Source organism: Tenebrio molitor, chromosome 7, assembly GCF_963966145.1.
Source record: "Tenebrio molitor chromosome 7, icTenMoli1.1, whole genome shotgun sequence".
Classification (NCBI taxonomy): domain Eukaryota; kingdom Metazoa; phylum Arthropoda; class Insecta; order Coleoptera; family Tenebrionidae; genus Tenebrio; species Tenebrio molitor.
In genome coordinates, this window is record NC_091052.1 from 5406926 (window position 1) to 5431094 (window position 24169).

General features: G+C 38.9%; 3 protein-coding genes across 14 annotated transcripts in view; 1 reads left to right on the plus strand and 2 right to left on the minus strand.

Moving 5' to 3' along the window:
- Positions 1–166: 166 nt before the first annotated feature.
- On the plus strand, positions 167–1400 carry LOC138135006 (carboxypeptidase Q-like; the record flags this gene model as incomplete). Its single annotated transcript, XM_069053635.1, has 3 exons — positions 167–630; positions 678–860; positions 912–1400. Coding segments are annotated over 3 exons (879 nt in total), but the record flags the coding sequence as incomplete, so codon positions are not given.
- unc80 (unc80, NALCN channel complex subunit) overlaps positions 1150–24169 on the minus strand; it is a 46814-nt gene continuing 23794 nt past the window's right edge. Inside the window, exons 7-55 of one of the 12 annotated variants that reach the window (XM_069054467.1) lie at positions 15174–15325; positions 14977–15126; positions 14795–14925; positions 14519–14734; positions 14295–14470; positions 14035–14246; positions 13752–13873; positions 12876–12905; positions 12489–12621; positions 12238–12435; positions 11914–12194; positions 11625–11863; positions 10923–11110; positions 10718–10866; positions 10543–10666; positions 10328–10490; positions 10144–10276; positions 9978–10093; positions 9738–9928; positions 9340–9691; positions 9027–9293; positions 8893–8978; positions 8648–8804; positions 8383–8597; positions 8045–8331; positions 7585–7992; positions 7331–7538; positions 7090–7276; positions 6867–7036; positions 6435–6816; positions 6247–6387; positions 6001–6194; positions 5609–5949; positions 5362–5557; positions 5083–5301; positions 4881–5026; positions 4502–4829; positions 4247–4450; positions 4079–4195; positions 3895–4029; positions 3725–3848; positions 3461–3679; positions 3229–3413; positions 3021–3177; positions 2800–2970; positions 2644–2754; positions 2353–2481; positions 2128–2279; positions 1150–2074 (exon numbers count right to left, since the gene is read on the minus strand). In XM_069054467.1, coding sequence (XP_068910568.1) covers positions 1514–2074; positions 2128–2279; positions 2353–2481; positions 2644–2754; positions 2800–2970; positions 3021–3177; positions 3229–3413; positions 3461–3679; positions 3725–3848; positions 3895–4029; positions 4079–4195; positions 4247–4450; positions 4502–4829; positions 4881–5026; positions 5083–5301; positions 5362–5557; positions 5609–5949; positions 6001–6194; positions 6247–6387; positions 6435–6816; positions 6867–7036; positions 7090–7276; positions 7331–7538; positions 7585–7992; positions 8045–8331; positions 8383–8597; positions 8648–8804; positions 8893–8978; positions 9027–9293; positions 9340–9691; positions 9738–9928; positions 9978–10093; positions 10144–10276; positions 10328–10490; positions 10543–10666; positions 10718–10866; positions 10923–11110; positions 11625–11863; positions 11914–12194; positions 12238–12435; positions 12489–12621; positions 12876–12905; positions 13752–13873; positions 14035–14246; positions 14295–14470; positions 14519–14734; positions 14795–14925; positions 14977–15126; positions 15174–15325 — 9653 coding nt within the window. In that variant the 3' untranslated portion in view covers positions 1150–1513. Of the gene's footprint in view, positions 2075–2127; positions 2280–2352; positions 2482–2643; positions 2755–2799; positions 2971–3020; positions 3178–3228; positions 3414–3460; positions 3680–3724; positions 3849–3894; positions 4030–4078; positions 4196–4246; positions 4451–4501; positions 4830–4880; positions 5027–5082; positions 5302–5361; positions 5558–5608; positions 5950–6000; positions 6195–6246; positions 6388–6434; positions 6817–6866; positions 7037–7089; positions 7277–7330; positions 7539–7584; positions 7993–8044; positions 8332–8382; positions 8598–8647; positions 8805–8892; positions 8979–9026; positions 9294–9339; positions 9692–9737; positions 9929–9977; positions 10094–10143; positions 10277–10327; positions 10491–10542; positions 10667–10717; positions 10867–10922; positions 11111–11624; positions 11864–11913; positions 12195–12237; positions 12436–12488; positions 12622–12875; positions 12906–13751; positions 13874–14034; positions 14247–14294; positions 14471–14518; positions 14753–14794; positions 14926–14976; positions 15127–15173; positions 15326–24169 lie in introns of all 12 variants that reach the window. The other 11 variants (XM_069054470.1, XM_069054468.1, XM_069054463.1 and 8 more) reach the window with 11 other exon arrangements.
- LOC138134385 (ionotropic receptor 93a-like) lies at positions 22434–23270 on the minus strand. Its single transcript, XM_069052607.1, has one exon. The coding sequence runs from the start codon at positions 23268–23270 to the stop codon at positions 22434–22436; it is 837 nt and encodes a 278-aa protein (XP_068908708.1).

Below are 24169 nucleotides of genomic sequence, written 5' to 3' on the forward strand. Positions count from 1 at the left end.
ACTCTTCCCATGCTGGGACTAATCTACAGCGTTGGTACTCCACCAGAAGGAATTTTAGCCGAGGCTCTGGTAGTTACATCTTTCGATGACCTTGCAGAAAAAGCATCGCTGGTACAGGTTGCGTTAATGACTTTAGTTCACAGTTCATTCGTGATTTTGTTAGGCACAAGAATTCGAGAGTTATGGCGTAACAGGAAGATATCGAGGCTTTGGAGCTGTCGAAGCTGCCAAAGTCGGCGCTGTGGCCACTCTAATCAGGAGTGTCAGTCCTTTTTCACCTGTCAACCCACACACAGGAATTCTGAGATACGATGACAACGTAACTCAGATACCAGCCGCTTGTATCGCCTCTAACGATGCCAACATGCTGTACAGGATGCAAGAAAGGGGCGAAAAGATTAAAATTCTTTTAAAAATGGAAGCAAAAATGTTACCCAACGCAATTTCGAGGAACGGTGTAGCCGAATTGCAAGGTACTACAAATCCGGAGAAAGTGGTGATCGTTTCAGCTCACTTGGATTCGGTAGATGTTGGAGAAGGAGCTATGGATGACGGAGGTGGTGTGTTTATATCGTGGGCAGCTGTTGCTTTATTGAGAAGTTTGGGAATAAGACCGAAGAGAACTGTTAGGTACAGTACTTGTAATTTACGCGGTTCGTTTTTAATTTGTTGATAAGAGCTATATATTGGACCGCTGAAGAAGCCGGAGGTGTAGGTCTAAGTGCCTACCAGGAAACACACGCCAATGAATCTGAAAATTTTAATTTTATCATGGACACGGACGTTGGTACTTTTACACCATTAGGTATTGATTATGAAGCTGGCACAAACGGTGGATGTATCTTGGAAGAAGTGATGAAGTTGGTGGGGAAAATATATTACACACGTGTGTTTTCATACTGGGTTTTCAGGTTATTGATGCCTATTAACGCAACGCAAGCAAATCTTGTTGAAATAGGTCTTTGGCCTGGATTTCCTACGGCATCGTTGAATAATGCAAACGACGAGTACTTCTGGTACCATCACTCTCCTGAAGACACAATGGACATAGAAGATTCAGATACGCTTGATAAGTGTACAGCGGTCTGGACCTCAGTTGCGTATGTCTTAGCCGATTTGTCTATTGATTTTCCAAAAGATTAGACAGTCTGCATAGATAATAATATATTTTAGTGTCTAATAGAGTAATGACAGATTTAACTAGACAACAATATAATTTGTATAACATTTTCTAACAAAGCACAGGGTGATACTGGTGACGTCACATTCAGCCTTATAAGTTTCTTGTCATCAAGTCTTGTCAATTAATAACTTCCAAAATACTGTTTTGATTAGCTTAAATCTGATTTGGCACCTGCAAAAAATTTCTTATTATAATAATAACAATTTCTATTTGTTTACTTTTGACACATATGTTCACCCTGTATTACACAATTATCACAACAATAATACTGACGATAGCATTTTCTAAAATATTCTAGAGATTTTGGTTAACAATATACCATCGATACAATTATATGAGTGTGGTTTCGTCTTGATGTTCAAACACCATGAGCAGAGAATGTTGGGAGGAGGACCTCTCAGTGTGACTCAAAAGGGCGGTCCTTTCTCCATTTTCGTTCAAAGAACAATCTGGAGAGCTGTTGTCGCATTGCAGATTTGTAGTGGTAGCACTGCTCGTAGATGGTAAGTCGTGAATGTCGGGTGAAGCCAAAGGTGGAAAGGCCTTGGGGCTATTTTCCAGATTATCTCTTAAATGCATAACCGGATACGACTCTCTGTACCCAGAAGTGCTAGACGTTTGAGAGATGGCGCTGTCTTCATCCCACGAACTCTCGGTGGGTTTACCTCGCATTGAAATTCTTAATCGGTGTTGATCGGAGATTTGCTGTTGCGGTTGTTGTTGTTGTTGTTGTTGCTGCTGCTGTTGTTGTTGTTGCTGATTGTTGTTCACTGTTACTGGGGGCAACTCTGTAGGTGGAGTTACTTGAGTTTGAGTGGTCACTGGTGGGGTTAAAGGTACTTGTGGAGACCCAAATTGTGGAGGTTCTTCAGACTCTTTGCTATGCGACAGCTAAAACCAAAATAAGTAGTCGCTAGAATTTTAGCAAAAAAAGACCAATCTACTTCCACTCGGCTGTTCTTCCGGCTTTTCCGAATACGGAAAGTTTTCCTGCTTTGCGGTTTTATTCGTTGCAAACGAGATTTAGCAGGGTGGGTTTCGCCGGAACTGTCATCCGCTGGGCTTCCGGGACTCAAGGGTGTAGTTGAAGTTTCTCCTGAAGCGGATTTTGTATGTGTATATATTCGATAATTTATTCAACTGCGATCAGATCAGAAGTGGGGTATTACCTGAGGAGTGTCTAAACTCTACAGAAGAAACAAAGCGAAGTTTATGGGCCTTGTGAGACATTAAGGATTCGGGTTTAGGCATCTGTACGCCATGGTCGTCACTCACAGATGACCTTTGGGATGACCGATCTGAAACATGCAACATCGAACGCAAACTCAGAAGAGAAAGAGAGAGAATGGCGGAGCAGCAAAGAGGTTTCGCCGAATTTTAAAAACCACCTGAAGTACATGCGATAAACCACTGAGGTTATCTAATGTGAAATGCAACGAACGTCAGTAATTCAAACTGACCAGTAACTGCATTGCAAGGGGTGGAACTACCATTGGCGGTGCCGTCTTGTCCATCGCTTGCGGCCTGATTCGGTGTTGACACGTGACTGGTGCTAGTGGAAGATTCTGGAACTGAACGAACGCTTCGTACATAGATCTATTCCAACCAAAAAATACCTTTTGTTGGAAGCGTCGTATGCGGATGCTCAGCCGATCCTTTAGTTCCGTGGTCACCTGTGAATAAACCAATCAGCGAATGGCGCTGATGACGTCCGTGATTGGTTTCAGTGGTCATCTGTACAGTAGGTTGCGCTGCTTCCGGTTTCTTTGGATCGGTGTTATCCGAAGCTGGAACAACATTTAGAAACTGTTGTTTACGACTTGCTGTGTAAACATACCATCTTCGAGTTCTTCTTTCAGTTCCTTCATTTGATGGGCAAGCTCCATGAGCAGAGCTCCTCGACTCTTGGGAAAGGGTAACCCTATCCCCCTCATTTTATCTCGGATTTTTGCGTGTATGTTGCGTTCGAAATCTGATATCGGCGGTTGTGCCAACTGAAAACAGGAGTCTCTAGAAATTGTGTAAAAAGATAAGCAAACCAAAACCTTCTGAAAGATAAAGGGTTGCATCAAAATGTATAGTGGGGTACGATGCGTAACAACAAAATCTAAAAAGTCCCACAAGAAGCTGGCTGCTTCGTTTCTTTTTCCCAGTTCTCTCATGGTTCGCGCGATTCGAGTCCACACCGTTATCAACTCGCCTTCAAAACATATCGTCATGATTTTCAAAGCTGAAATTGATTTGTTAGAACGTGGACAACCCTAAAAGTGTGTGTACCTAGAAATGACACTTGATACAACGAAGTATTAATTTTCGACGAAGTCTTCGTGTCTCTGGTGCCAGTGAAAGTTAAACTGCCGGTTCGAATTTCCGCCGCCACTTTTAAATTTGGTCCTGACGACGCCATCGACTTCGTGTTAGGAGGACTCATGGCGTGCAGAACTAAGGTCATAGCAAAACTAATATCATTTTGTTTCATAGCCGAAACATCTGAAACTGCTCATTAATTTTTAGTATTAAAATTACTTTTGTCACTTTTACCTTTTCGACCGCTACCAACTCTCAAACACAAAGGCATAATGAGATTCATTATCATACTCTCTGTCTTGTCTTGCGTAGAAAACGTGGAACTGCCTCCACATACTTGCTCCAATGTGCAGTTGTCCTAGATAAATTTTATTTTTGTTGTAACGAATACTTACGGTACTTACGTTGGTATTTTGAATCTGAAGCGCTATCAAACGCACCACCATTGAACAGAAATGTGGGGGCGGAGCTTGGCTCATCAAAGCGGCCGTCGCTGAGGAGACTCCTTCTGTCGAATAACATTCGGTGACAATTAAAAACTACAAAAAAACACATAAAACCAGTTTTTGTGCGGCCATAATATTATACCTGACACGTGTTGATTAGTGCTTTTATATGTTGCCAATGCATTATGTAGGGGTACTTTACCATGGTGTCGTATATTCCCTTAAGAAGACCAGCAGCTGCGTCCCAATCTGTATTTCTCTACAATTCCTTATACTACCCTGCTTGAACTTTAACAATTTTGTTACTTACCCGAATCGATGGTTTTTTGGATATTTTTTGGAAAACTTTATCGAGTCTTCGCAATATTGTCACCAGAGCAGGTCTCATCGCATCATTTGCCCATTCAGTCGACGGTAAAATATAACTCATGTAATGTTGAAGACCTCTGCATCCCATAGACTCGGGGTCGTAAGGCGACACTTTTAGTAAACTGTGAGCGATGTCGGCCAAGCGCTAAAAATTATTATTTTCACTTTCCATAAATTAATTTACAGGATCACTAACAATATGCGATCGGATATCCAACAACTCGATCAATTTACCCTCTTGGTTATTTTTCTTGTTCAATTCTATGAGCCTTGCAGTAGCTCTGCACATAAATTCGCCTACTAAAGACAAAAGTACATCTCGGGGTCTTCTGTAATCAGCTCTGAGAACTTCCGAATCTTCCACGTCGTGTTCGTACATGCTTTTGGCCCTAGAGTGCTCGCTCATAAACTTTGAGTGAGACTCGTCTTCAAAATCAAATCCAGGAGAGTAAGGACCTCTGCTGTAGTTTCTTTGACTGGAACCTTTGTGCTCGGGGCTCGACCGATAAGGTCCATTGTAACTCCTTTGTGGGAATTTTTATTACAACTAGTCACACATAAAATAACTATCTTACTTGGTCAGAGCCTCACAATTGTTTACCAATGTTTTGATAGATACTGCAAGGTGATTGATGATTTCTTTCTCGGTTTTGCCTTCTTTATTATACGAAGGTAACTGAATATGTTGAACGTAACAAGGTAAAATAGCTTCCAAAATGATCTTAAAAGGAGCAAAATACATTTAATGCTTTTGGGGGTTATGATTAGGTATATTACCAGCATCTGGTAACCTCTGACACTTTCAGATGAGTACGAAACTACCATAACACAGAGTGATATGCAGTCCAAAATCGTGACCATTTCGTTTTCATCATGATAACAGAAATCGATAGCTTTGAGTGGTTTATCTTCTTTAACTAATTCAGCAATGTTTAAAGGATCAGGAGATGGAGTTTCTAAACTCAACAGGAGATTAAAGAGGCAGCTAGATTGAATCTAGAAATACCAAAAACCATTGATTCTGCTGCTTTCAAATTAAAACGAATTATAAATTACTTTGTGAGCATCACCAAAAGTGCCTTCTTCGTCTGTGTCAAGCATGGCCGACACTGAACCAAACATTTGTAGAATAAAAGGTTTTCTGTTCATTAAATAAAATTGTTTAACCGCGTATTCAATCGTCGTGGTGACCAACTTGTTGGTTTGATGATTTGAGTAAATTTTAAGTAGAGTGGGCATGATAAGTAAGTAGCTGTAAGGATAACAATGTCTGTTGGGGATAGATTTATTGAAAAATTCTCACCCGTTGGTGGAAAAAATGTTTTTGAAATGGAAAGCGGCGTTGATGTAGGTTGCCATCACGTATCTCAAAATGCACGCGTCTTCGGAATGCAACATTACAGCACCGTTCAATACATTCAAGAACAAGTGAATGTCACCAGAGTAGGCAAAATTTCCGGCCATCGCTTCAAACATTCTTGCGATCAGGCGTACCCACATAAATTTGTGCAGAACGTCCAAACCAAGAAGTTCTTTTCCTAATGCACCACCTTTGTACAGATCTAAGTCTGACTCGAGAGCTTTCCGCGGAAAAGAAGGCAGTTTCATGAGTTCTTCGTGAAGAAAAACAACTCTTTGCACCACCTAAAATCAACGATTGCTCCTGTCACGTGTTTATTTCAATTTTCAACTGACCATGTCCACGTTTTTCAAAATCGCCCAAGTCAGCAGAACCTTGCCGATTTCCACAAACTTGTGAAGAAGTTCCTGCTTTTGTAGAGCGTTAAACGCGTCTTCAGGTTTCATATGGACCAATTCGAGTTGAGGATACTGTGACCTTTTAAAGAAATAGTAGTCACGTACGTAAGAAGCAGGATTACGGATTTGATCTGAAATCCAACAAAAAGTTATACAATAACAAAATCGATAAAAAGCGAGTACGTGTTTTGTAATCGACCAAGAAAAATTCCTTTTGACGGTTGTCTTCAATCCCGAAGAAGTCCAAAGCTTCTCTGAGGATTTGGCAAAACTGAGTGTCCTCTTGCACCGGGAACTGTGAAGGTATACCAGCGGCATCGGGATCTGAAAGAATGCAACGTACATTGAAATTGTTCAAGTTTTAATGGTACCTTGAGGACCGTGAACTATGATCTTCTTGGCTGAAGGAACATTCGCGGTGAGTAAAATTGACGCGTCGCATTGTTCCTTCCGCAAGATTTGTTTCAAATCCTTAAACATGATGCCGTGAACGCTGTGAACGACCATCCAGAGCAGAGACAAAGCGGCTCCGATTAACATTTGACCGTCTTCGTGTGGACTTCTTACGTAGAACATGACGTATCCGATGATGTAGTTGTACAAAGCAAAAGCTGCTTGTTGGGGTAGTTTCGGAATAAATCTGATTACGTGTCTTAAGATTTTGAACATTTGCTCTTGTTTCTCTCGTGTTAAGCGCTCAAGGATGTATCTCAAAAATAAAGCGCTGTCCTCCACCAAGCAACACCATATCACCTAAAACAAGTGTGGTGTATTTTGTTGTGGTGCTGGAGGTGGGGAATTACTTGATAAGCAACTTCGTAGACGGCATTTCCATCTGCCGAGACAGCAGCGTCGTCTAACAGAGTAATAATCTGAACGACTGCCGAACACAAACAAGATGGAAAAAGAGAGTGAGCTGAGTGAAGATGGTGTCCCGTGTTTCTGGTCTGACCTTCAACTTGCTCGTCGTCGGCTAATAATACGAAAACGCTAAACTAATCGTCAAAATCAAGAATCAATCCAAACCTTCATCGTGTTCTTCGCTGGTGTGATAAAGACTTGGCTCGTGCGCCGCTTGAATAGTAATGGGAATTGTAGTTATCAAAAAATTCTCTCTCTCCTCCCTTTTCTTGTCATCCTGAGCTTGAAGAGCCATTTTGATCAGTTCCGTTTGTTGCTTCTTACGAGTCTTCGTGGCAGTCACCAAAGATCTCTGCAAACAGTTATCATTACTTTTTAGAAATATCCACAGAAAATAAATAAGTACATGTCGTTCTTGATTGATGGTCACTTCTTCAACTTTCGTCTTCACTAGGAGTTCCCAAGGGGAATCGACCACGTCCAGAGATTCAATTCCAATTTTCGGTGACGGTAAAGTAAACTCGATGCCAGGAGGTGGCACTTTGAACAAGATGTGAGCGCTTTCTTCCATTCGGGGCCACACTTGGTATCGCATCTTCCACAATACCTGAAATCTATACACTTTGTTAAGACGTGAACATCTCCTGGAGTCGTAGTGACCTCAGGATGGCATTGATGCGAACTGCTGCTTCTGGATGAGAAAGACCGTGTTGCATAATGTCGGACACTGGTTGTGGTGCTTTCACCGCCGCCAAAATAAATATTGAAGCAGCAGACGCTGTCACTTCTTGATTAGTTTCCAGAAGGAGTTCCCAAGCAACGGGAATTATTTCGATGAAATGTTCTTCAGACAAAATTACGGCACCTTTCAACAGTACTGCCAAAGGACTGTGAAAAGCGTCCTTCACCTGTGTTTTGATGTATTTTAAAATTGGTGGTGGTTCTAGCGGTTTACTGTCGTTGGTACTCTTCGAAGGATCGTGTCCCGTATCGGAATCGGCAATGTCTCTAGACGACTCTTTGGACGCCAACTTGCTTAACTGGGACCCATCCAGATTCTTCTCGATTCTAAAACACGTACGTTTACCAGTTACCACTCCAATTTTGGGTAAATCCTCACTTCTCCTTTTTGCCTACACTATCCTTTCGTCTTATTGGAGACACTTGAGAACTAGTCTGGTCTGATACTTTCCGATTCTGACTTTTGTCCTTCTTGTTACCCTTCTTTTTGCCACCAAAATCCATATTCAGTTTGTCATCTAAGACCCCAAACTCCTCACCGTAGACTTTTCGAACTGCTTTTACAAGACGACTGCAACTTCTCATTATCCTTCTGTAGCAAAAAGGATGGCAGAAATTTTGGTGGGTACAGAAGTAATAAAAAGAATTGGAGACTTGGACCATTACCTAACAGAAACACATGAAAACATCTCTTTCTTACTAACGGATAACGATTACTTTCATCCAAGGCATGTTTTTAGTCGTATCATCTGTATCGTTGCTGTCGCTTGGACTCTCGGGAGGTTGGTCATCGCTCAGTACACCTGGAGATTCTTCACCACTCGCCTCACCTGCCATTCCAGGTTCAGACGTGTCGCTCCTGTCAGACAAAGAACTAACTTTTCTTTTAGACTGTATGGAATCAGTTCTCTTCACGGTTTCGGGAATTCGCCCTGCGACTAACCCGTTTTAAATTTTGTTCATTCTGTGTTAGATTCCTTACATTCAATTTCCATCTCCTTGCCTTCTTTAGTACCGCGTCTCAACTTCAAACTTCGTCGTTTGAAGGATCCACCAGAAGGAGCTGCCGTGCCTCGACGCAACAAGTAAGGACGTGGAGGTTGTCCAATTCGTTTGGTTTCTTCACCCTGCATCATTGCCTATTGACATTTTAGTAACTATATTTCTTCTGGGGGTGTCTATGTGCGCTTGTATGCGTGTTTGGTGTTGTAAAAATGAAATAATTACCTGCATAGTGACGGTGGTGTTGCTGCTTCCCTCTGATTCGTTATCGGGTTCGTGCAAGACAAAACTGATTTTTCGCTCAGCTTGTCCTAATTGAAACATTTAATTGACAATGGATGCAACATCTAAATTATTACCTGAGTCTCTGTCGCCCGCGATGGATTGGAGACTTTGGGCAGAAGTCTGCGAGTGTCCCATCGAAGACAAAGCCATGCTCCATCTTCTGTTAGCTTCTCGACTGTATAAACGCTCCCACGGGGGCGGACGCTCCTTTCCCGTCATCCGCGAAGACTTTGGTAGCGTCTGGTAAGTCTCCCGAAGGAACGATGTGATTTCGTGCAGCAAGATACAAGCGATCAGGCGAAGAGCCATCGAACAACTCGATCCATAAGTGTTTATACTCGCTAAAAATGAATTTCAAAAAATGATTGGTCACAAATTTAAACCAACCTTCATCCAAAAAATCTTCTTCCTCATCTTGCATCAACAATTCTTTTTGTTTCTGTTCGTCCAACACCATTGCAGCTATGTGAGGCTCCAGATGCTTATCTTCATTGATAATTTCCTCAAGTCTCTGTCCCAAAACTTCCGCCCATTGATAAAACATTTTTCCGGCGGCTCTTTGCATGATGTGCGATCTTCTAATGCCAGTGTTGGGTCCTCGAGGTGGGAGGGGACCGGAAGGGCGAAACATGGGGAAATTAAGTTTCATCCATGAAGGCCATTGTCCTTTGTTGCAGCAATGCACGAAGTACGAGCATTCAAGAAGTAGGGTAGCTCGTGCGACGACAGTGGAATGGGGCTAGAAATAATCAGTAAGGTTAAAAGACTTGAAGGATGATAGTTACCAAATCTAGTATTGACGCGAGAAGGTGAGCATCTGGAACGGATCCAGGAGGACACGTTTCCAGCAGAAATGACAGTCTTAACGCTCCTTGGTAAACTGGAGCCGTTGCGACCAGTTTTCGTTCTTTGAAAACGACAAATTCGGATTCTCTGGATGATTCTCCCAACTCGACAGAATTGCGACGACTGAGATCTAAGAAAACAACGAGTAGAGTTCCTTCGTCGTGACTGCATCTACTTACATCCACCTGATGTTTCCTCTGTACTCCCATCTTTCTTTTTCCCTTTCTTCAGAACGAACTTGTTGAAACGATCTTCAACTCTTCTTTTGGCTTTTTGCAGAGTTTGACCGACATTACTGCAACAAACTTTTACCACGGACAACATTTAGGTTCATTTGAAACCAACCTTTTTCCAGATTTGTTTGGGTAATATTTGGAAGTTTGTCGAATAAAACTGGAAGTATCCGTTCCCGAATCTCCGTTCTCTTGGTTTTCATTGTCATCGACGGATGTTTGGTCGCTTTTCTTAAACCAATTTACTGAAATTCAAAAATAAAGAATGGTCTCGTAACAGTCCCGACATATTTTACCGATGCCACCTAGTTTCGATTTAGATTTAATCTTGGTTGGCGGTTCTACAATACCTAAAGCCCTTTCACTTTGACGAGGGGTTAAAATATGTCGCTTTCGTAGGTTGCCCAAAGGACTTTGACTAATTTTGGACAATTCTTCTGCTTCAGTCTCGAGCAAACTCTAAAATCAGAACACTTGTCTCAATCGATTTAATTGCGGTAAGATTTCTTACGGCGCAAGTTGATGAAGTACTTCGCTTCTTGAACAACAGTTTTCTGACTCCTCTTTCGTCAATAGTGTACGATGTGTCCGTAGGGACATCCCCTTGGTCATCTATTTCCGAATGGTGCATATGTCTACAGCAATAATTTTTATAAATAATTCTTTTGAAAGCAGTTGCCTAGCACCTTATGACTCTCGTCGTTTGAACATTAACCTCCTTCTTGCTAGGTCTATCGGCAGTATCTATAAGAGCACTCAGAGCAACTCTTCGGAAAACGCTACCGTGTCCCTCTTTCACGTACGTCATTAGCTGGCGCACTTCGCAGTACAACCCCTGAAAGTATGGTAGAGGTAGAGGTGATCGTCCAGCGGGGATGTAAAAAATATTACCAAATTGTCTGGTGTCTTAATTTCTTTGGCCGAATCGACAAATCTAGTAACCAACGGTTTGAAAACATGAGACATAATCTGGCCCTCAACTCCTCGTATTCCGCCGCCACCTACGCCTGTGTCAAAGTTCGTGGCATAACCACCTTGCGATACCGTGTCAGGTGACCTGCTAGAGCCCCGCTTCTGGTCTGTATGAAATGTTACGCTCAAAATTGACAGCTTTGAAATAGTGATCCAAGCCTTGCACACACATTTTACAGCCCAAAACTCAACCAGACCTGTATTTACCGCATCCCAAATGTGAAGCTGTGGCTAAAATTCAACAATTTAGTGGTGTCGTTGCTCACGGGCAATGAGTGTACAAACTGGTGTTATCATTTTTCAAAGCTCTTTCTCTATTCTACTCTAGCAATAACGTCCAAAAATCGGAAGCGAAAAGTTGGGAAAACGAGACCAGTTCTCTATGGAGCACAGCATAGCACATACACTAGTTTTACAAGGTGAGTGAAGTTAAGTGAAAGTTAGTCCATCGTCAGTTTGGACAAGGGCGTTTGTAATTTGTTGCGACTGTGTGGTAGTTCGAAAGAAGTAGAGTAAATCGTGTGGTAAGAAAAAAGAAGTGTTTTTGGAGTCACGATCAGACTTCAGGGTATGAGTAGATTTGTCACATTTACAATCAGTGTGTCACATGTATTAACTTACTCAACGGCGAAAGCAAAGAACTTGGGTCAATACAGTAACCGACGTATGCGTGGAAGAGATCCAAAACGTCCGACAGAGGTTGAAATTTTACGTAATCTCGCAAGAAATTTTTGAACTGGTTTGCGCTAACTCGATTCAACTTGGCCAAGATATTTTGGCACTGGGTTCTCAAAAATTCAGCCGCAGGTCCTCTTTGTCCGTCGGCACATCCATGTGGACATCCCAAGTGCTTAAGAACTCTACAAGGAATATAATCACCATACCTCCTCTCTCCAAGAATCTTCATTACCTTATTATAATATGCATAATTAATTTGTGGGATGTCATGGGTTTTGCTGTTTTCTCAAGTTCTCCACCTAAAGACGCGTACGTGGTACTAGTCGGAACTTTTTGTGTTTTGCCCGGACTTGTAGTTTGTCCAGAGACAGAAGCGCTGGTGGTTGTAGTTTCGTTCCTTGGGCCTTGTTTCAAAACTCCGACATCAATCAAAAGTTCCACCAGATTCAGAATAACTTCCAACACTCGAAGAGTACAAACGGTGTTGTCTCGAAGCGCAGTCGCATGGACAGCCTATTTTGTCATTACCAAACTCCTCTCTTATCCGAATACTTACTTTAAGCACAACTTGAAAGTCGATGTCGCCTTCTTTGGTGATGTAACACGCAGAACCTGGAGCTTCTGGAATATCTTCCCCGGCATAAGTAATATTAGAATCGGTTTGGGAACGAGTCAGACTCGCTTTTCTTTCATTCCAGTTCCCCAATTTACTCCCGGATAAACTCGCAGCGTCCAACTGACTGTCCATGGAGCCCTTTGATCAGATTTATAAACACTCTATTTGAGTGTGGGGTAAAAGAATCGAACCTGTCTTTTTAGATAATCAGGAGATGGTGTCGGGGTATGTTCTGTTACAGTTATGATGGGATTAGCCATGGGTTGTGTCGGTCGCTCGAAACGGCTGGGCCTTCGACGGTCCCAGTGGATTTCTCCCATATATCTACACCAAAATAAAGAAACTGGAGTTTATCCGAAACATCATAAAACGAAAGAAGCTGTCAAAGCGTGTGAATAAATCAGCGTGATTATCTACGTAATCAGTCGGTGTCGGTGGTTAAAGCAGTGAATGTGTGAATAGCGTAGCTAGGAGCTATTCTAAAAAAAGCACTGGTGGCGGCTATTTAACAATATTGATCTTCTAATCAGTATTGTTATATAAATGTCAGATTAGGAAACGTTAGGTGCACTACTCACCCCCCAGAGGTTAATTCATCTATTAAACAGCTAAGAGAGACAGAACACATCATAAGACATTCAGGACAGACAAGAATACCACAGAACTTCGATTATTTACAGTGCACTGGAATCGTTAATAATCGAAGTTTTACTGTAATGCGAAAATAGAAAGTAAGAAACAACAACTTTACAACACAACCATGTTAAGAACTGAAGTTTTGGCCGCCCAAGTCGATGGAAACCAAAACTGGACAGTTCACAAAAATTAGATAACTCTGGTTTAGTTCGATAGAACTACGAGATACATCAAGACGGGTCTACGAGGGGGTATTGGTAAGTTTCTAGATTAGTATAAAAGGAAAAAGGAAACACAATCACCCATCAACTCCATACACTTAACATAATCTTCATAAAGTAACTCTAATCCTTTGGGAAAAATATGTTTTCTTGGTTTGCAAACTAAGAGTATCTCTTTTGACGTAGATCTTCACCATTTCAAATTTTTTTTTTTGAGGTTTGAAAATAGGAAATGACTGAAAGGGGTCACGTGTGGAGAAAATGCTGGATGATCGGTGATTTTAAAATCGATTTCATTGAATTTTTGTACAGCGAGCAGGTGCATTGTCTTGCCAAAACAACTTCAGAAAGTTTTCCACGATGTGTTTCCATAATTTTGGTTTTCTTAACAAAGGACAGTAATCATCTCCATCTACTTAGTCATAAAGCCATTTCATTTGCTTTTGACTTTTAGAAATGACCAAGCCTAACTATTTATCAATACCCCCTCATATTTTTGTGTGGAGGGTCTAAAAGTGGCAAAGGTTCGCCTGTGACAAGAAGTGAAACATTTTGCTTAATCTTAAATCAGTGATATAAGTTGTAGTGCTCACTGACCTTAAACTCGGCATACTTTTCCCTTTGACCAAGTTACTAGCGGTGGGTTCGAACATCTTTGACATTGCAGAGTTGGGTCGTGACAAATGTTCATCACCGGTGTCCAAACTGCGATGGTAATCCTGTACAAATTTAAAGCACTTAGTTGGACACGACTCGACTTCATTTAAATAAAAAGCAAAGACTAGCGATCGTATTTTTCAAAAACTTACACATCTGTGCTGCAAGCAACGAAGGATAAAGAACAAGGCGATAGTAAGAACACAGAGAAGAAGATACATACACTAAGCATTCGCCTTGAACCCACCGCATGTTCCCCTAATGGTTTCGGTTCGTCCTGTCCGATTTTTTCTAACGCTTTGTCCGATTTGGACAACAATTTTGTTTCGACGAACGCCTTGAGGTCTGCAATTTTCATTCTCTTCTTGATTTTTTCACTGGCCCGTCTGAGATGAACTGGTTCATCTAACGGTTTTTTATTGGTGTATGGAGATTCTAGAAAAAGTGTTCTCAGTTTTTAAAATAAACACGATAGGTTTGTACCAGCTAAAAGCGAAACGTCTTTCACCTCCGGAACCTCTATAAAGTCCTTGTTGTTCTCTTGCTTCTTTAGTTCCGTGCTTTGGTAGAGAGACACCTCAATTTTCGGTATTGGCAAAGAGTTACTCCTTCGACGGGGCTGTAGCTGTGCTGCTGTTTCTTCACTGATGTCTCTCAACCTTACAGATCCCCAAATAAAATGACGAATTCCCTTACACTCTCTTTACCTGTTGTACAAATAGTGGAGAGCCCAGTAGATACCTTCTTCTTGCCAGTGAGTTATAAACAAGCACCTCAAAACCGCAACGTCTAGGAATGTAGCCGCAGTGATGTCAACTGGTGGGGCTCCAGTTAAAGTTTTTCGTGAACCGTCCATATCTGGGGCAGGTCCCTCCGTTGATGGGTGCTTACTGCTATCCACAGAATCCTTATCAGTCGAAGAACTAGAAGTTTTTATGAACCTACATCGAATGTTTTCATAATATTCTTAAAAATACTTGTACCCGATTTTCTGTATGGAAGGCTTGCTTGGTTTCGAATCTGGAACTGACGCTGCGGGAATCTGCTCTGCTTTGACATTATTCTTTCCAGTACTACTTTTCCTCATGGCCAATTGAAACAAACTAGTCTCGGCCTGAAAGTTTTGATTGTTTTTTTGGTGTCAACTAATATTGTGGTAGTTTACGGTGTAAATGGATGGATCGCGAAGAAATCCATCCGATTCATGAAGAGATGGTAAGCGGAAGATGACCACATGTTCCTCTTCCGTGCTGGAGCTTTCTTCAGGAATCGTTTCGGGGAAAACTGTATCCTTGGGGGATGACACCCAGTTGTTCTACAAATTAATAGTAAGAGTGGAGTTTCACCGTGCAAAACGACTACCTCATCATCGGTAATTTTTGTAATTGTGGCGGTAACTGTGACGGTGGTAGTAGAAGGTCCACTTGAAAATAAATGTTGTTGTTCAGAACTTGAAGCGCTTATACCCTGACTGGGAGGACTTTCGCGTCCCAGTAGATCCTCCGACTGCTTTCCTGTAAGAAGAATTTGTTTTTGGGATGAAGTAACGAGTAGAACAGTTACTAATAAAAGCGATTATGGTAAACAGTTTATTGTCAAAAATACAGAAATTACATTTATCTTCCTTATCCACATTATCAGGTATTTTTTTGCCATTTATTGATAAGACATTCGAGACAAAAAACAATTCCCGCCAAAGCGTTTCCTAGTAACAAAATGTAGAAAATACCTCGAAATTTCTGAAAATCTATATTTTGAAAAACTTCACTGGAGTAGCGTTGAAAAAACTTCCTCATAAAAGCAAACTTTTTTTTATTAAGAGAGTGCTTGTACCAGTGATTAACAAATCCATATTCGTTGAATTTATTTACAGCGTCGTTAAAAATATTTAAGTAAGGTGAATTAACTTTAAGTGGGAAAAGACAGTAGAAACATGCAATATCCTCGGACATGACTTTCAGATTGCTTTTTCCATATTCGTCCAGAGTTTCGGAAAACATGACGTAATTTTCATCATTTCCAGGTTGTACTTGTACAGTAACCATGTATTTGTGACTTCTCAACTTCTCATTTCCCTCTTTTATGCCTCTGCGACGTTCAAAACGTGCTCCCAAATCACTTCCCACGAAATTTTTTAAGTGGTCATTACTCTCTAACCATTTCAAATCGCTCTCTGCAACGTCTTTGAGAGTAACTATTTCTTTGGAAAATCGTGGAAACCTTAGGGAAATTGTAAGTCCAGCGGAGTAATATGTGGAAAATAACATACAAAATATGGATAAGGCTATTATTAACAATCGTAAACTGAATTGATGTGAGAGGGGTACGCGGTTCACCGCCCCCGAGGAAAATACTCGTACTGTGTAGGTAACAGCAAGAGAGAAATCTCTTTTCAAATAGCTTTTACCAACGCGAAATCCATCAAAAATATTCGACGTCTTCACCATTACAAAAGGCAAGAGTAGCAAAAGAAGACAGTAGACTATCCACAAATTCAGCTGCAACGGGTGAAAAACGAAAGTGTAGTTTGGCAATAGTTCTGATCTTGGAACCAAGAATCTTCTACAAGTTGTTGTATATTGAACAGTTTTTGCAATATCGTGCTTGTACGAAGAAATTTGCCACTGTGAACATACCGCGAGATCATTCTTATTGTCAACAACTCTCATTAGAGCTTTTGTGTATAAAAATTCTGCAGAATCTTTGCTCTGAGTTAAAAAAATGTAACGAACAGGCCAGTTCTTTGTGACCTCATTTAAAATTTTTATGTCTATGCCGTCATAAATTTTTCTTCTTCTACTCCAGATGACATACGGAGGACACTCGAACAACACAACTGAAAGGCTTTGGTTAAATTTGGGCAAAATTACTTCTGGCAACCAGGGTCGTTTCTTCAGATATTTTCTCTTGATGAAGTAACCTTTGTTGATCGTTGCGCGATGGTACACAGACGTCACTCTAAAAAATGTCTCTTCTTCTACCAAAGTGGGGTTAATTTGATTTTCTTCGATTATTATTAAATCTACGTTATGCAATTCTGTAGCTTCACTTAACTCTGTTCCTTCTGGGTACCGTAATTGTTCTGTAAACCACAGCACACGGCTGTGTGGTTTAAAAACCGTGTTTATTGTCTTGGGCGAAAATAACTCTTTGACAGATCTTTCGTTGCTGCTAACTAAAATGTAACCATCACATGAGACATTTTTCAAAATGTCAAGGTTGTTATATAGCACAGATATTAGTTGCAAACCCATTAAGGCTTGTGAAATTAAATTTGAGTAGTTTAAATCCTCCTCGATGAAGTAAAGACAACTTGCATTGATGAAACTAGATTTTATTAATTTGCGAATGAAGTCAATTCTGTTGTTGTGGAAATTGTAGCAAATTTGTGAAACTAAATAAATGGATGTTACCAAAATGAACTTAAAATTCATTTTTAGAACGAAATCGTTGGAACAGAACGAACTAGTCAACATTCTAGTAATTGGTATTATTAGTGTTTGTTTGGAATCAAGGCAAAATTAACTGAGAAAAAATATTAATGTACATATTTTATTTTTTTACGGGATAAGTACCTGATATTATCGTCATGCTTGTATTAAAATACATAATAATGTTTTGTACAAAGTACACACAGACCAACGTGACAAACCATTTTTATAATGTGTTGCCACTGCAAGATATGATAAATTACTGAAGCACTTAAAAGTGCTTTTTAAGTAGACTGCGTGTTTCCTAGACACTAGAAGAAAAACAGAAAAAATGCTATTAGTAGAAATGTCAACAATTTCTTGTTTGCCATTTGCTAATAGCACATTCAATGCAAAAAATAATTCCCGCGAGTAGATGCCCCAAAATCAAAATATGAAAGGTGCCTTGAAGTTTGTACAAATCTATATTCTGAAAAACCTCACTCGAATACCGCTGGAAAAATTTTGTCATGTACCTAAATCTTTTTCTGTTAACGAAATTCGTGTACCACTGGTCAATAAATCCGTATTCCACAAAAGAGCTAATAGCTCTATTAAAAATAATCAAATAAGGAGAGTTAACCTTCATCGGGAAGAGGCAATAGAAGCAAGCTATTCTCTGCGAAAGAAGCTTCAAATGGGTCCTGCCGTGACAGTCCAAAGTGTCGGCAAACATCACGTAGTTCTCGTCATTGTTTGGTGGCACCTGAACCATCAAGGCATATTTGCTATCTCTTAGCTTCTTGTTACAGTCGGATATAGTTGTGCGAAGTTCAAACTGTGTTGATAATTTTTGTAACAACTTCGATGTAGTATTTGCCATCCACCCCTTGAGGTAGTCATCGGGATCTAACCATATGATGTTACTGTCCACGACGTCTTGGAGAGTGTTTATGTTTTTGGAAAATCTGGGAAATCTCAACGACATTGTTAATCCAGCGGAGTAGTAGATTGTGACGAGCATGCAAAATATTGAAATGATTATTATCAGTAATCTCAGCGAAAACTGTTGCGGTGGTGGTACTCGGCTGATGGGTCCCAAGGAAAAAATCCTCAAAGAGTAAGTCACAGCTAAAGTGAAGTCATTTTTTAAGAAGTTTTCAATAGTGATAAATTTGTTGGCGATGTATGACATTACCAACATAACTAAAGAGGAAATGATCAGAATCAGGAAACTTAGTAGCCACAAATCCAACTGAAGAGATTGGAAGATGAAACTGTAGTTTGGTAAAAGTTCTGGTCTTCGGATCAACAAGGTCCTGCAAGTTTTTGTATATTCTACAGATTTGTCAATGTCAAAACCGTAAGCCATTTGTTGCCATTGGGAACATACCGCGACGTCGTTCTCATTATCGATTACTTTCTGGAGAGCTTCACCATACAAATGTTCAGAACTGTCTGTAGACAAAGAAATAAACTCTTTGGGCCAACCTTTCAATACCGCCATCAATATTTCTATGTCAACACCGCTGTAAGACTGTTTCTTTTCGTTGAAATCGACGAAAGGTGGACACTTGAAGAGAACGGCGGAAAATGTTCGATTAAATTTAGACAATACTACTTCCGGTCGCCACCGTTGTCTAGTTAAGTACTGTTGTTCGACATGGAAGCCGCGATTTATGATTTTGTTGTGATAAACTGACACAATGTTAATTACTTCGCTTGGTTTTAATGATCCCGAAAGCATTTTCTTTCTTGTTTTGTTCTGATCCATTTGAACTATCAACAAGTCCAGATCGTGCAGTTCAGTGGCGCAACTCAAAAGCTCCTTGTCAAGATCCTTCCAGTCTTCAGTAAACAACAAAACACGTTTATGGGGTCGGAACGCAATATTTATTGTCTTCGTTGAAAATAACTCAGTTATTGTCTGTTTGTTGTTGGATAACACGATGTAACCGTCACAGATAAACGTTTTCAAAAGTTTCACGTTTTCAATATGTGTCGACACGAGTTGTAAATTTTGTAGAACTGCAGAAACGAGGTCTGAATGATGAAGATGATCTTTTATCAAATACAAACAATTTGCGCTTTCAAAGCTCAGTTTAATTAAACTTCTGATGAACGTGATCTCGTCATTGGTAGAACAGTTAGTTTGAAAAGTTAGATACAAAAATGCTAGACAAGTGTATTTAAATTGCATTTTGTGAACAGATTTTCGAATGAATGTCACGGTATTGATTTTCTTTCTTCTAATACGCAGTTTTAGAATATTTGTGGGGTTCTAGATTATTAACAAAACAAATTGATCGTTATCGTATGTACAATTGCTAGGTATGTGACAATTATTATTTTATATTTGCCCAAATGTGGGCTGTCCCGAAAACCAAACAACATATTACACCATTCAAATTATTTTATTTATAACTTGTTCAATACAAAAAGCAATCAGTGACGTTAAATAACCAAAGATCAAAAAATAAAACGCGCCTTGAAGTTTTTCCAAATCGATTTCTTGATGAATTTCGAGGATATATTTGTGATAAAAAGATTTCATAAATCTATTCTGCGGTTTATTAATAATCTTCTGGGTCCAATGTTTAAGAAATCCAAATTCAATAAAATTGAAGATAGCTTTATTAAAAATGTCCACATAAGGAGAATGCTTCTTCAACGGAAACACAACATAAAAACAAACAACATCTTCGTTGATTATTTTAAGATTAGTTTTCCCAAACTCGTCCAGAGACTCAGAAAACATGAGATAATTTTTTCCAGTACCTGCAGAAGTTTGGACGAAAACCCCATAATTTCTTTTCCTTAATTTCTCATTTCTGTGAATCACACTTGTGCATAATTCCCCCAGATTCGATAATTTACGTAACTTTTGATTTGTCGTGTTCAACATCCAGTTCTTCATCCATTCGCCAGCGTCCAACCATTTTATGTTATGGTCTATGATGTCTTGAAGCGTATTGATACCTTCACGAAATCTTGGAAAACGTAAAGAATTCGTTAATCCAGCTGAATAATAGGTGGTGACCCAGATGCAAAATGTGAAATAAACAGTGAGAAATAGTTTCATGCTGATTCTGTTTAAGTGGGGATTGCGGTATATGGGTCCCATAGATATCAATCTAAGTACATGTAAAGCAGTTGATGCGACATCTCCTCTCTTTACCTTAATTAATTTGTTCAAAACCTTTGAAATTAGGTGCATTGCGAATGCACAGATCGTTAACGTCGCAAAACATAATAGCCATAAGTCATTATGAAATGTTTGGAAAATGAAGTAAAAGTTTGGCAGCAATTCCGATCTTGCAACTAATAGTTTTCTACACACTATGGAAAAATCCACAGATCTTTCAATGTTCTTTCGGTAAACAATTGGCAACCACTGGCTGCACAATGCGATATCCTGTTTATTGTCAACCACTTGTTTTAAAGTGTCATTATAATATACTCGATTTGAATTGTTCTCGTTCCTTATAAAGGTGAAATTTGTTGGCCAATTTTTCAAAATTTCGTTCAACATTAGTATTTCGACGCCATCATATAATTTTGTTTTTTCGTCGAACATAACAAACGGCGGACAATCGAATGAAATAACAGAAAAAGTTTGGTTGTATTTGGATAATATTAACTGTGGAGACCAGGTCCTCCTTTTCAAATATTTTCTTTCAATAGAGACATCTTTGTTAATTTTTATTCCATAAAACAGAGGTACAATGTCAATTGGATTCTCCTCTGGAATCAAAGAGTGCGAATGCCTTAAAGAATCGTTTCTGTTTTCACTGATGATTACAACATCTAAATTATGTAATTCTGTGCTCGCCTTTATTTGACTGAAAAATTCTATTTGAGATAGAAACAACCAAACTTTCACGTGTGGTTGAAAAAAAATATTAACAGAATCTAGAGAAAACAGATTTTCCACTGTTTTCATATTGTCTGGAACTAGAATATAACCCTGACAATTAGAAGGTGAAGTTTTCAAAATGTTAATATTGCTGATAGATACAGAAATAAACTGCATGGTAGATGTTGTCATTGCTGTTAATAAATAAAACGGTGATGATTCGTCGCAAATAAAATAGATGCATTGAGTCTTTGGAAAGCTAATTCGAAACAATTCGCCAATAATTCTGTGGTTACTCAAATTACTTACTGCACTAACAACATGCGAAAAAATTATTATAATTAGAACAATTTCACCTTTCATTGTAAAACTGTCTTCAATTAAGGTACTCTTTATGAATGTGTTTGCTGGAATAATATTTACTACTAGATCACAGAGATATCCATCGTTCATTTATTTAAGTGAATCTATGTACTTAGAAAAAGACAATTATTACACACTAATAACTGATAATAATAACAGTAAGACATTTTTGTTTTGGCTTTTTTTGGAATGTAAAAATTTCCTTAAGGTCAAATTTCATGGCGTATGAAGTGGTTATTAATAAAAATCATCTCTAGCTATGCAAGAAGTTTTATTTTTCTGATACACGTAACTTTTTAAGGCAACCTTCTGTGCGTATTTTCTTTTCACATTTTATTTTTATTATTTTAGAATGAATAGATACCAGCACAATCCAACAGAAATTGACTCCGAATATTTACAAATAGAGTGAAACAAAGCACAACATTTATTTCATTAAGATTTTCGTTTATTGATAAATATTGTTTAAAAATAAACAGATTATATTTATAGTTTTGATTTTAAATGTTTTTGGCGACAGAATACATACAATGTTTAAAAATGAGTGTGTTTGATGGATGCGCTTAAAAGGTTCCTTTTCACTCAGAAATTTGTGATAATAATCCTTATCCAATACAGTATAATTAGCAAAACACCACATATAATTATAATTTAATTATTAAGTAATATACCGTGCGATCAACAATTATTTAGATCAAAGAAGCCTTTGAAATTTTTGACGCATGTCCGAATCCAGACTTTCAGATGCTCTGGATGCACGGAAGTATTTTTGGTTGCATATACCTGCTTCAATTTAAATTTGGAAATTTTTGTCGAATCTCGGCCAAACAGGCAATAACACTGTATGTCCATTCTCCGTTATTTTTGCATTAAGATTTGATTCATAGTGACAGTTGTTTGACGTTTATTAACTGAGTTAGCAAAGATACGAAAAATTTGACAATATCCAAGTCATGGCCGCTCCTTATCTAAGTAATTGTTTTAATTATTTTTTTAAGATTTTGATCGAGATCTAGCAGCTAAATATTGACTGGTTATGCATTCACAAATAAAGACCAGAGCTGATAGTGCTAGTCCGATGATTAGAAGGAAGAATGCACCTTGCAATTTCTCCAAATCAATAACTTGGTGTACTTCTGTAGAATACCGTTGGAAAAAGTTCTTCATAAACCGATATTTTGGTTTATTGACAAAATCTTGAAACCAATAGTTCATGAATCCGAATTCTATAAAATTGTGAATAGCTCTGTTGAAAATATCTAGATAAGGTGAGTTTTCCTTTAACGGAAACACTGTATAAAAGCATCCAACATTTTCAGCAACTATTTTTAATTCTTTTCTTCCATACTCGTCCAGAGATTCCGTAAGCATAACATAATAATTTTTGGTAAGTCCTGGTAAAGTTTCCACAAATAAGGCGTAATTTCCATTCCTCATCTTTTTGTTTCTTTCTGGTATACTGTGGTAGGCTTCAAATTGATCGGCTAATTTATGAAGAATGTCGCTGGTAGTGTTCTTCATCCAATGCTTCATCCAATCGTTGGGTTCTAACCACTTTATATTATTTTCGACGATGTCTTGAAGAGCATCAATTTTTTTAGAAAAACGAGGAAATCGAAGAGAAATTGTTAATCCAGCTGAGTAATATATCGAAATCAATAAACAGAATATGCATATCGATGTTAAAAGCAACCTGACGGAAGATATATTTTGATGCGGTATGCGGTAAATTGATCCCAAACTAAATACTCTTATCAGATAAAGTATTATCCTTTCTAAAGTATATTTGCTCGAGTCCGTAGAAGATAATCTGTTCAACAAAACTGACATGATGTAGGTAATAAGTGAACAACATGTTAGAGTCAAAAAGTATAGAAACCATATATTTAATAGCAACGATTGGAAAATGAAGCTATAATTTGACAATAATTTCGGTCTTGGAACGAGGAAGTTTTTGCACATTACTGTATATTCAACAGATTTAGCAATGTTGTATTTGTAAACGGTTTGTTGCCACGGCGTGCAAATTCCTAAATCATAATTATCTTGACGAACTCGTCTCAAAATGTTACCGTATAAATACTCCCCAGAGTTCTTTCTTGGTTTCAAAAAATCGTAATATGTTGGCCAATCCTTCAGAATTTCGTTCAACATCTTGATTTCTACACCGTCGTAGATGTGAGATGTTTCATTAAAAACGGCAAATGGGGGACAATCGAAAAAAGCAACGGAAAATGTTTGATTAAATTTAGCCAAAACGTTGGGAGGTGACCACTTCGGTTTTTTCAAAAATACAGAATTTCTAGAAACGTTCAAACTGTACAGTTGATGGACTGATGTCGGTATCTGTTTTGCTTCTTCTGGCACAAAAATTGCTCTTTTACCTACTCCCATCGCGGTGTTAAGCTTCATATCTTCGACGATGACCAAATTTAAATCGTGTAACTCAGTTGCTGCATAAACCTCCTGAATGTTGATATTTTTTGAAGATTTGGTAAATAGTAGAATGTTCTTGTGAGGTTTGAAGTAATTATTTATTAACTCCAACGTAAATAAACTATTTATATCGTCCATTCTGTTGGAGAAGATTATGTAACCTTCACACACAAAACTGAGACTATTGAGATTTTTGATATCATTCAAATTTACTGAGACGATTTGTAGGTTAAATAACGTTGATGTGTGGTCACTGTGAGTTAAATTTGCACCGATTATTAGATACAAGCACT